Raw genomic sequence first — 12,477 nt, 5'->3', positions numbered from 1 at the left:
ATGCTGCAATAAATATTAGAGCAGAAACAAATGATATGAAAAAATTTTAAAAACTTGGTAGAACAGATCAATGAAACTAGAAGCTGGTTCTTTGAAAGAATTAACAAAATTGATAAATTTTTGATAGATTATCAAAAAGAAAAGAGAAAGGACAAACAAATAAAATTACAAATGAGAGAGGAGAGATCACAATCAACACTGCAGAAATACAAACAATTATAAAAGAATATTATGAGCACCTCTATGCCAACAAGTTGGACAATCAGGAAGATACAGAAAAATTCCTAGAAACATACAAACTACCAAAACTGAAACAGGGAGAAACACAAAACTTGAACAGACCCATAACCAGCAAAGAAACTGAATCAGTAATCAAAAATACCCCAAGAAACAAGAGTCTAGGGGGCTGATGGTTTCCCGGGGGAATTGTACCAAATATTTAAAGAAGAGTTAATACTTATCTTTCTGAAACTGTTCCAAAATAATAGAAATGGAAGAAAAAGTTCCAAACTCATTCTATGAGGCCAGCATTACCTTGATTCCAAAACCAAAGATTCCACTAAAAAAGGAGAATTACAGACCAATATCCCTGATGAACATGGATACAAGAATTCTCAACAAGATATTAGCATATTGGATTCAACAGTACAATGAGAGAATTATTCCCCACAATCAAGTGAGATTTATTCCTGGGCTTCAGGGATAGTTCAATATCTGCAAATCAATCAATATGAAAGACCACATGAATATTAGAAAGGATATGAAGGAAAAAGTGAAACAAGATGGGATCGGGAGGGAGACAAACCATAAGAGACTCTTTTTTTTTTTTTTAATAAACATATATTTTTATCCCCAGGGGTACAGGTCTGTGAATCACCAGGTTTACACACTTCACAGCACTCACCAAAGCACATACCCTCCCCAATGTCCATAATCCCACCCCCTTCTCCCAACCCCCCTCCCCCCAGCAACCCTCAGTTTGTTTTGTAAGATTAAGAGTCACTTATGGTTTGTCTCCCTCCCAATTCCATCTTGTTTCATTGATTCTTCTTCTACCCACTTAAGCCCCCATGTTGCATCACCACCTCCTCATATCAGGGAGATCATATTTAATCTCACAAAACAAACTGAGGGTTGCCGGGGGGAGGGGTGAAGGAGAGGGTGGTTGGGTTATGGACATTGGGGAAGGTATGTTCTATGGTGAGTGCTGTGAAGTGTATAAACCTGGTGATTCACAGACCTGTATCCGTGGGGCTAATAATACATTATATGTTAATAAAAAATAAAGAATTTAAAATTAAAAAAATAAAAAAAAATTAGAAAGGATCCTTTCAATAGGTACAGAAAACACATTTGACAAAATACAGCATCCTTTCTTGATAAAAACCCTCAAGAAGTGGGGATAGAAGAACATACCATGACATCAGAAAGGCCATATATGAAAGGCCCAGAGCTAATATCATCATCAATGGGGAAAAACTGGAAAAACTGGGAGCTTTTCCTCTAAGATCAGGAACACAACAGGGATGTCCACTCTCACCACTGTTGTTCAACTATGTTGAACTGGAAGTCCTAGCCTCAACAATCAGATAACAAAAAGAAATAAAAGGGACCCAAATTGGCCAGGAAGAGGTCAAGTTTTCATTATTCACAGATGACTACGATTTTCTCTGTAGAAAACCCAAAAGACTCCACCAAAAAATTGCTAGAACTGATACACAAATTCAGCCAAGTTGCAGGATATAAAATCAACATACAGAAATCTGTTGCATTTCTATATATAAATAGTGAAGTAATAGAAAGAGAAATCAAGCTATCAATCCCATTTACAATTGCACAAAAAACCATAAGATACCTAGGAATAAATCTAATCAAAGAGGTAAAACATCTGTACTGAAAACTACAGAACACCTATGAAAGAAATTGAAGACACAAAGAAATGGAAAAACATTCCAGGCTCAGGGATTAGAAGAACAAATATTGTTATAATGTCTGTATTACCCAAAGCAATCTTCACATTGAATGCAATCCTGATCAAAATACCAAAACGCCACCAGTGTTTTTCACAGAACTAGAATGAATAATCCTTAAATTTGTATGAAACCAAAAAGACCCTGAGTGGGCAAAGGAATGTTGAAAAAGAAAAGAAAAGCAGGAAGCATTACAATCCCAGGCTTCAAGCTCTTTACAAAGCTGTAATCATCAAGACAACATGGCACTGGTGCAAGAACAGACAGATCAATGGAACTTAGCAGAGACCCCAGAAATGGACCCTCAACTCTATGGTCAAGTAATCCTCAACAAAGCAGGAAAGACTATCCAATGGAAAAAAAAAAAAAAAAGTCTCTTTAACAAAGAGTGTTAGGAAAATTGGACAGCCATGTGCAGAAGAATGAAACTGGACCATTTCCCTATGTCACACACAAAAATAGACTCAAAATGGATGAAAGACCCAAATGTGAGACAGGAATCCTTCCAAAGCCTCAAGGAGAACACAGGCAGCAAACTGACCTTGGCTGCAGCAACTTCGTATTAGACATGTCTCTGGAGGCAAGGGAAACAAAAGCAAAAAATGAAGTACTGGGACTTCATCAAGATAAAAAGCTTTTGCACAGTGAAGGAAAAAAACCCAACAAAACTAAAAGGGACCCTCTGGAATGGGAGAAGACATTTACAAATAACATATCAGATAAAGGGCTAGTATCCAAATCTATAAAAAGCTTGTGAAAATGAACAACCAAAAAATAAATAATCCAGCTAAGAAGAGGACAAAAGACATGAAAGGTATTTTTCCAAAGAAGACATACAAGAGGCTAAAGACACATGAAAAAATACTCAGCATCACTCATCATTAGGGAAATACAAGTCCAAAACCACAATGAGATACTATTGGTCAGAATGGCTAAAATTAACAACTCAGGAAACAACAGACATTGGCAAGGATGCAGAGAAAGGAGAACACTTTTGAGCTGTTGGTGGGAGTGCAAACTGGTTCAACCACTCTGGAAAACAGTGTGGAGGTTCCTCAAAAAGTTAAAAACAGTACTATCCCATGATCCAGCAACTGCACTACTAAATAGGTACCTGAAGGGTACAAAAATACTGATTTGAAGGGGACATGTGCACCCCAGTGTTCACAGCAGCACTATCAACAACAGCCCAATTATAAAGAGCCCAAACATCCATCTACTGATGAATGGATAAAGAACTGGTGTGTTTCTGTGTGTGAGAGTGTATACATATATACATACACTGGAATATTACTCAACCACCAAAAAGAACAAAATCTTTCCATCTGCAATGACATGGATAGAGCTAGAGTGTATTATGCTAAGAGAAATAAGTCAGTCAAGGACAAATATCATATAATTTCACTCACATATGGAATTTAAGAAACAAAATAAATGAATATAGGGGAAGGGAAGGAAAAATAAAATAAAAACAAAGAGGGAGACAAATCATAAGGGACTTAACTGTAGAGAACAAATTGAGAGTTGCTGGAGGGAGGGAGGGATGCACTAAATGGGTGATGGGCATTAATAAGGCCACTTGTGGAATAACTGATAAATCACTAAATTCTACTCCCGAAACCAATACTACACTATATATTAACTAACTTGAACTTAAATTAAAAATAAATAAATAAATAAAATAAAACCAAGTATCAAGTATATAGTCTGGGTCACCATATGATATAAAAACAGCCTTCCACCATGGGGGAAGGTGTAGTGGGGACCGTATAAAATCTGGATTTACATGCTTTACTCACCTTTGCCCAGATAGCAGCTGACAGTCCAAGAACAGGACTGATGGCCAAGATCACAAGGGTTAGCTTCCAACCACGTGTAAATCCCACTATAAAACCGATGAAAAACGTTGCTATTGACTGAAAGAACATTCCAATTTTGTCACCAATTCCTTCGTTGATTTTGGAGACATCACTAAAAGAACAGACAGTGTTAGAAGTAAACATGAGAATTGCGGATTAGAACTGAATCCATTTCGCTGTTATGTTCTGAGTGTGGGGCAATTGGTTTCCATCCAGGATTTTGCTCAGAAACTTCCTCAGAAAACATCATGTTGTTGCTCTCCTGCACTGCTCTCAGATGACTATGAGTCTGGCAGGTCTCCCTCATTCGTTGCTAGTCATGCAAATGCCTTCATGCCCTGCCAGGGTGGTAGGGACCAAAGAATGTATAAGGCATGGTTGCTGCTCAGAAGGAATTCAGTCTCATAATGACTTCTGAGTTATGCACTGATATCTCTGAACAGATCTGACAACCTCTCTTTTCATTTAAGAAGGAATAAGAACCGTGTGTGAGTTAAATGTAAGAGCGGGTACTTACTCCGTGAGCCGGGTGTTAAGCTCCCCCACGTCATGCACATCAAACCAGCCAATCTCCTGTCGCATGATAGCATGAAAAAACTGTTTCCTAATCCTGAGTATCTGTCTTCCAGCAGCCAGGCACCAGAAGGACACCTGGATGTAAGCAGCCACCAGCACTCCAGCCCCGATCCCGCTGTAATAATAGGCATACCTGCAAAGCAACGAGAACTCTCCACAGACACAGTTTTCTTATCGCCATGGCTGTCCCCACAGACCACTTGTACATATATTTTCAGTCACCTAGCTGCCTTACCACCCTTAAATTAGAAGGGATGGTGACAGGCAGTATTGGTGGGTGGCCTCCAACTGCATCTACACCAATAGAGTGGGGTTGTGGCTTCTGCTTTGGCTCAAACCCCAGCTCTTCACTTTGCTGCTGTATCATCCCCGGCAAGTGGCTTGACCTTCCTAAAGCTCAGTCTTTTAATTTCTTACCTGCAGTGAAACGCAGATAAGAGTAGGAAGGCAGCAGTGTGTGTCATGCACTTCGGCCAGTGCTGGGCACCCAGTAAGCTTCAGAGGATATGCCAGTTACTAGGAAAGGCTCATGTGATGCCTTGAAGCATCAGAGCATTGAGTAAGACCTACTGCTGTATTCCTGTCTACTTAGATTGCCTCGGGAGGGGTTGATGAGCTCTTTGAGGTGTTTCTGCACATTGGAGAATAGAAAGAAGTGACAGAACCTGTCAGAAAGTGGAGCCCAGAGATGGAAATGGTCCCTTGGCCTTCTGGCAGAACACATAAGTCAAATAAAAAGTATTTTTACATCATCTTTCCAACTAGCCTTTGTGAGTTACCATAAAATGCTTAATGAATCAAGTACCGTGCTTCCCAGTTTAAACTCAAACAATAAAAAATCTGACCATGTTCTAAACTAGACCCTTGATCATCTTGAAATGGTGAACTTATGTTTCTTTGCTCGGAATCTTTATTTTTTTAAAAAAAGCAAACAAGTCTTGCACCTTACTAAATGAGTTCATTTTTAGGTTAAAGACAAATATTCTGAAATGAAATATGGGATTCCAATATTCCTATCTTTACAAGTTCATTACTTGCCACCCTCCAATAAAAAGGCTGGTATGAGCCACACAGAAGTTATAAAAATGATTATGTAACAACATAATCACGGAGATTACTATTCGCAACAGGGTGTTCAACCAGCAGGCATCTTGGTAAACACATCTCCCCGAGGTTATCCCTTGTGATTACAATGTATTTATCTGGGATGAGGTAATGAGAATACTAAATTATAGTTAATAGACAACTCAATAATTAATTATTATCCAAGTGTTAAGCAACATAGAAAGAAATGGCTCAAAAAAAAACCCCACTTAGCAAGCAGAATGCTTAAGAAGGAGTTAATGTATTCTAAACCATCAGTCCACATTAATTCAAACAAAATACAGTTAAGTATTTGTAAGAGTATCACAAGACACTGCCATCTCAATATAAAAAAATGCCTCTCCATAGGAATATTTTCTTCTCATCTTTCAAAATATGATTAAGAATCTCTATTTTCTTCAAATCTAACAGATCATTTACAGGATAATGTGAAATCACTACTTTCTGATTAACCAACTAGTACCTTTGGACATTTCTTATAAGCTGTTTTGGGGAACAAACTTCGAGATACATAAATCATTAACAAAAGCTTCCCAGGGTGAATGAAGGTCAGAGGGACTATATTTATTCTGGGATGTTTTATTTCATTGTTTAGAATCTGATGCTGTGTTAAAGAAAAAATTATGTTGATTGATGTCATCATATCTTGACTAAAAGAACCCAGGAAGCAAGCTAATAATTACAAAGTCATTGTAAACATGTGATTCTTAATTTAATTACATTTTTTAAAAGCCACTTTGAACTCCTTTAATTTCCCTGTTATGATATTCTATACTTACAATGCATATATATATCTAATGTAGGCTTAACCTTGACTACAGCTCATACTGCAAATTCGTTTCTTAAAAAGTAAAAAAAAAATTTACATTGTATCCTCCTAGAAAACTAACAATGGTATTATTCTTAAGAGTCTAACTCTTTATTATAATAAGGTAAAATTTTATGCTACAAAAATACAATGCTAAATTGGATACAGAAAAGCTTAACAATAGTAAGGAAAATGTCTAATTACGTGGTCATTTCCTCCTCCAGAATGTTGACGAAAGGTGGCTCATTTGGATTACCTAGATCACCACAAAACAAACATATACCATTATGTCTCTTTGTTCTCCATTAAAAATAAGCATGTAAAAATGACTCAAACTTGTGTCACTTAATAATTTACACAAAAATAGGTTAAACTGATGTTCTAACTATGTGGAAGCCTTATGGCATCCATTCAAATTCTTCACTGCTGGCCATGTGCAACCACACACAGACTTAATTCAGTGAAGTTTATTTGCAAGAAGAAAACCACATTTATTAAGAAGCAGTGTATCAGCTGGAATACTGGCATCCATGAATTAAAATATTTTATGAAATACTACTCTGAGAAGACAAAGAGAAACTTTTCTAGGACCTCTATCCTGATAATTAAATACCACTGCATACTCAACATTAAAGCACTTAGCATTTAAATCTAGCACTGCATTTTTCCAGCTTTTATTTTTATTTAAAAAATATAAAACACAAAAGTTTATGGAATAAGCACCACCAAGCTCATCATGCAAGATTAGGAGATGTCATCATTTTTAGACAAGGTACATTAAAACCTCAACACTGCCCACCCAAAACACACACACACACACACACACACACACACACACACACACACACTCTACTGTTCAATATTTTGGTGTGCATTTTTTCACTTTCTTTTCTATATGTATGTCTACTCACACATAAATACATACACATGCTTCTTTTAAAAGAAAAATCACAGTCCACAATGAATGGCCCATTTTCTGTCAATCTGTGTGTATGAACGTGTATCTCCATATTTTCAAAGTTGTGTCTATTTCAGTTCTTTCCAACCTTTCACTGTTACAGGCAATGCTGTATTACACATACCCACACCGGTCTATTATAGAGGAATGCATGGTATATATTTTTATAGGATAAATTATCACAATCAAGTTTGCTGGACCAATGGGGATGCACACTTCAAATCCTATAGTCATTTCAAAAGTTAGGTCATGCGGGGCACCTGGGTGGCTCAGTGGGTTAAAGCCTCTGCCTTCAGCTCAGGTCATGATCTCGGGGTCCTGGGATCGAGCCCCGCATCGGGCTCTCTGCTCAGCGGGGAGCCTGCTTCCCCTCTGCTCTGCCTGCTGCTCTGCCTACTTGTGATCCCTCTCTCTGTCAAATAAATAAATAAAATCTTAAAAAAAAAAAAAGTTAGGTCATGAGAAGGCCTCATTCAGAGGAGTCTGATTTTGACAGGCATGGGAAAGAGGAGTAAAGGATTTTCTGGCAAAGGGAGCAATGAGGACAGAAGTCCACAGGATGTTTGAAAAGGGAGGAAGCCAGTTTGGCTGGGGTGTGTTGTGGGGATGGAAGAAGGTGGGTATGTGGCTGGAAAGGTTGTCTGGGTCCCACAGGTAACGTGTATCAAACTAGTAGTCACTCAGCAGTTTGAGCAGAAGAGGGCATGATTAGAGGTGGGGCTGGGATGACTTACCTGCTAGAAATGCATAAGATTACCTGGACTAGAAAGAGATTGAACAATGTAAGCTATTACAGTGACATAAGCACAGAGGGTCTGAACAAGAACAGAAAAGGAGGAGAGTACCCATAAGATTCAGAGAGAGAGAGAGAAGTTATAGGTTCTAGCAACTGCTGTGCAAACAGTAAGACCTCAAGCCTAGGCATCTGGAGAGCAATGGTATCATGGTGGGAAATAAGAAGTCAGGGGGGGAAAAAAAAGCAGATCTGGTCAGATGTGAGATTATTGGTTTAGTTCTGAAGATTTTTATTCTGTGGTATCTGGAACAGTCAGCTGAAGATGTCTAATAACTATTTAGACTCTAGAATTCCCATTCTGGAGAGAGCTCTGGTCTGAATGATTTAGGAGTCATGTGCTAGAGGCCATAGATAAATTCAGGAAAGAAAAAAGCCATCTCTCCTTACCAGTGAGGACAGGGTGAGGGTTAAAGAGAAGAGGGTAAGCAAGCACAGAACCCCGGGGAACTTACATTTAGGGGTAATACAGAAAGTAAGAAAGTAATAGAAAGATGCAGAGACGACAGCTCAAAGCACATAGCCCAGAACGCTTTTTGCTCTGTATTGCCTTCGGTAAGGCAAGAATGCATGTAACCAGATGGATTTTTTAAATCAGCTATGAGATTGCTTCTGCTCTGTATTTTCAAGGACAAAATATTAAATAGCTAGCTGGGTAAGGATTTTTCTCCACATGCGAAAAAGATCTCCACATAATATCTTCTAAGACAGGAGTCTTAGAAGATCTCTCATTAGGGATTTTCAATCTTTTCCATCTAGCCAGGAAATGCTTCTAATTGGTATTCATTGTTGCTAGCATGTATTAATACCAAAGCAAGACAAAGTTTCAAATCTAACTCTAAATCTGTCTATTCATTGCTGCTACCAGTTTTCTCAATTCTAGAGATAAGGAGCAAAGAGAATTTAAACAAATGGTGGCTTCTAGGTCCATAGTCACTTTAGACTGCTCGAAAAGCAAGAAATTATGTTAAAGGTCAAAATTGACGCCTTCATGTTTTTGTACAACACAAACATACACTCACACACGTGTATGTATAATATCATAAAATAAATATATGTATGTAAGTATGTATCTCACATATATGAATATATGTATATGTGTATATATATACATACAGAAATGTAGTCATCAGACTCTAACTTCAGCAAGTGCCTTCTACTTGTGCTTCAGTTGTATCAAACTGTGCCAGTCAGAATAACAATGAGGCATTCAAATCATCTGACAGAGATAATTGCTACTGACCAATGAAATAACAACGTTACATTCTCTGGACTTCCTCCAACCAACTTTTCTTTTCCTCCAATCAAATCTTATTAATTAAAAGTGCTCTGGCCCAGAGATTTTCCCTGCCTCTATGAGCTTCTCACAAAACGCTCATCCTTAGTTAGGCATGCCTTCACAAAGTCAAAACTTTAAAAAGATTTATTTTGGAGAGAGAAAGTGAGCATGTGCATAAGTGGAGGGATGGGCAGAGGGAGAGAATCTTCAAGTGGACACCCCACTGAGTGCAGAGCCTGACACGGGGCTGGATCCCACAACCCTGAGATCATGACCCAAGCCAAAACCAAGAGCCAGATGCTCAAGTGACTGAGCCACCCATGTGCCTCACAGAATCAAAACTTTCAAGCTGAAATGACCTGAGAGATCATACAGTCCAATTACTTTTTACTTGTATAGATCTTAAAGGTTATGCCCAATCCAATAGTTATAAGGAAGAATGCTTAAATAGTATCCAAAAATTAATACTGTTTTTAAGTAGGAAAAGCCAGAAACTCTCTATATAACATGTGTGTGTTTGTGTGTGTGTGTGTGTACATGCCTAACAATATCAACCAAATAATGAGTACCGGAAAGCCAAAGATTTAAGTGCACCTTTTGTTTTAATAAAATACTTGCTCAGACTCTTGACCACGTTCTCCTCCTCTGGCTTCCAGAACCTCCTTCTCCTAGTTCCTCCATGACTGTGATGCCTTTTAGTGTCATTCACTGATTTCTCATGTTCTCCCTCTCCCTACAAGCCGGTGTTTCCCAGGCCTACACGCACACTCCCAGGGTGACTTCAACCACTTCCACAGCTGTAGGGATTCCCAAATCTGGACTGGAGCTATTCAAATCCTCTCCTTCCTCAAGGTCGGCGCTCTGGTTCAGGACCCGTCAGCCCATTCCTCTCCTCGAATGAGAGATCCTAACTTGTTTTTCTACTCAATCAGGTCTTCACATTGTCATCAGATTTTATTTTTGCCAACAACAATATAACCATGCTGGGGCACCTGGGTGGCTCAGTCGGTTAAGTGCCTGACTCTTGATTTGGGCTCAGGTCATGATCTCAGGGTTGTGGGGCTGGGCACTGCATTAGGCTCCACAATGGGGTGTGGAGTCTACTTGAGATGCTCTCCCTCCCTCTGTCCCTACCTCCCCCCCATGCTCTCGCTCTGTCAAATACACACACACACACACACACACACACACACAATGTATGTGTGTGTATGTATGTGTGTGTGTGTGTATCTTCCATGAATAGCCTTCAATGACAGTCACTGCATCAAGAATAAAGTCCAAGATCCATAACATGTCATATTAGCACCTTTTCAACCTTGTCACAATATATCTGACAGGATAACATTTTTGAAAGGTGAATGAATGATCTTCCAAACATTTTCTTTACCCCCACACCTTTCTCATTTCAGCACTAGGGCACTGTAAAGGCACTGTCTGGAGGGAGGTTTGTTGCAGCATTAAAAAAAAATAATAATGTCTGAGGTTTTTCTTGGTTTCTCTGTTCCTGAAGCATTTGTCCTTGGGTACTGGAGAGTACACAGACCATGACAAAGTATTTTGATTAAATGTCATTAGGCTGAGCTCCACCCTTTTAGACAGAAGAATATTTTCCACACCCTGAGATTCAGCAGAGAAGTGATGACAACTTTCTTTCTCCAAGCTTCTATTCATTCTCCTTTCTTCTATTCATTCTCCTTTCTCTATCAGTAATGCCTTTTACCACATTTTTTCCCCTTCTGATAACGATTCCTTCTCCATGAATATGTTCAAGTAAGACCACGTCTCAAATGGCTTACCCCTAGTAGAGTGACTCACCTTGTCAGAGAACTCCAGAGTAACCGACACATGACTCAATTGACTAAGTCAATGCTAGAACTATGGGGATCGATATCTATCTCTGCCTCCCATGCCCACTGGCATGGCCCCTGCATAAATGGACTCCCTTAGTCTTCTTTGTCTCCTCAGTACCCTGCTCTACCTGCTGTAACCTAGCTTGTCCCAAAGGTTTACAAGTGGTTTCACAAAGCCACCACACATGCAGATGACTGCACAAAATATTCCATCCAATCATTCTATTTTGTATGTAAGTGCTTCATATAAGATTAAAAAGATAGACTAAACCAGTACCTTACTACCCAAGCAAGACTTCAAAGAAACCACAACGGAGTAGTGCCCACCACCAAGACCAAAGACTCTATGCTATTTAAGGATCACACTACATTGCATTTTGATCTGACACAAATATCTCAGTATGTTTCATAATTTTACCTACCGAACACTTAAGAACAGTATGAATAAAAGTATGAGACATAAATACATTTTGCAATTTTCCTAAGGGAAAAGGAGAGTGTATTATAAGAGTGATTTTTAGAACCCATCTGCCACAGAGCTTTCATGTTAGGCACTATTTCAGACACAACCTAGCATGAGAAATCCATTTTGTTCTAATCTTATTGGACTTCTGCACAAACAGGAAATGCTTTTACTTTCAGGCCCAAACCTCCAATGCTGAAATTTCTAAGATAGTTTTTCCCAGGAACTTCCTCTCTCCCTGCCCCTGATGCCTTTCTTCCCACTTGACAAGATGTAATAAACAAGTAATCCAATAAATCCACAAGATAATTTTTAAGTAATAAATCTTGTTGAGATAAGCAGTAATGCTATAGTGACTTTCAGGTGAGTTAGAGACAAAAGGTCTTTCTGAGGGAGAAGTGAAAGTTAAGAAGCCCTTACAGAGAGATGGGCAGTTTCTGCAACACCCCAAGCCAAGAAGAAAAAGGGAACACTCAGAGAACAGAGAGAAGGCTGCTGCGGGTAGGGTAAGCAACGAGACTGATGGGCAGGAGGGGGCAAGGTCATGTGAGCCATACTGGCCAGTGAAAGGAGTTTCTATTTATTCCATGCAACAGAAAACCACTGGGAGAGCTGTGACCTGACTTGGGTTTGTAAAAGCTCACAGCGACAGCTTGTGAAGAACTGGATACAGCTGGGCAAAGTGGAGTTAGGAAGTTAGAGTCACATCGGCGGCGATGAGCATGGCTCCGTGCACAGGTTGCAGCCAGAGATATTTCTGGTGGGCTCTATGTGGACTGAGCTCAGCACTGTGGCGGGTGGTAGCAGAGCAGACAAT

General features: G+C 39.2%; 1 protein-coding gene across 1 annotated transcript in view; it reads right to left on the bottom strand.

Annotated features, from left to right (window-relative positions):
* ABCB1 (ATP binding cassette subfamily B member 1) overlaps positions 1-12,477 on the bottom strand; it is a 107,354-nt gene that overhangs the window by 68,385 nt on the left and 26,492 nt on the right. The window contains exons 5-7 of the mRNA XM_032304512.1: positions 6,522-6,573; positions 4,347-4,538; positions 3,770-3,941 (exon numbers count right to left, since the gene is read on the bottom strand). Coding sequence (XP_032160403.1) covers positions 3,770-3,941; positions 4,347-4,538; positions 6,522-6,573 — 416 coding nt within the window. The remainder of the gene's footprint in view (positions 1-3,769; positions 3,942-4,346; positions 4,539-6,521; positions 6,574-12,477) is intronic.

The sequence above is a fragment of the Mustela erminea genome, chromosome 11 (genome assembly GCF_009829155.1).
Source record: "Mustela erminea isolate mMusErm1 chromosome 11, mMusErm1.Pri, whole genome shotgun sequence".
In the NCBI taxonomy this organism is placed as follows: domain Eukaryota; kingdom Metazoa; phylum Chordata; class Mammalia; order Carnivora; family Mustelidae; genus Mustela; species Mustela erminea.
This window is presented reverse-complemented; position numbering and strand designations above follow the sequence as displayed.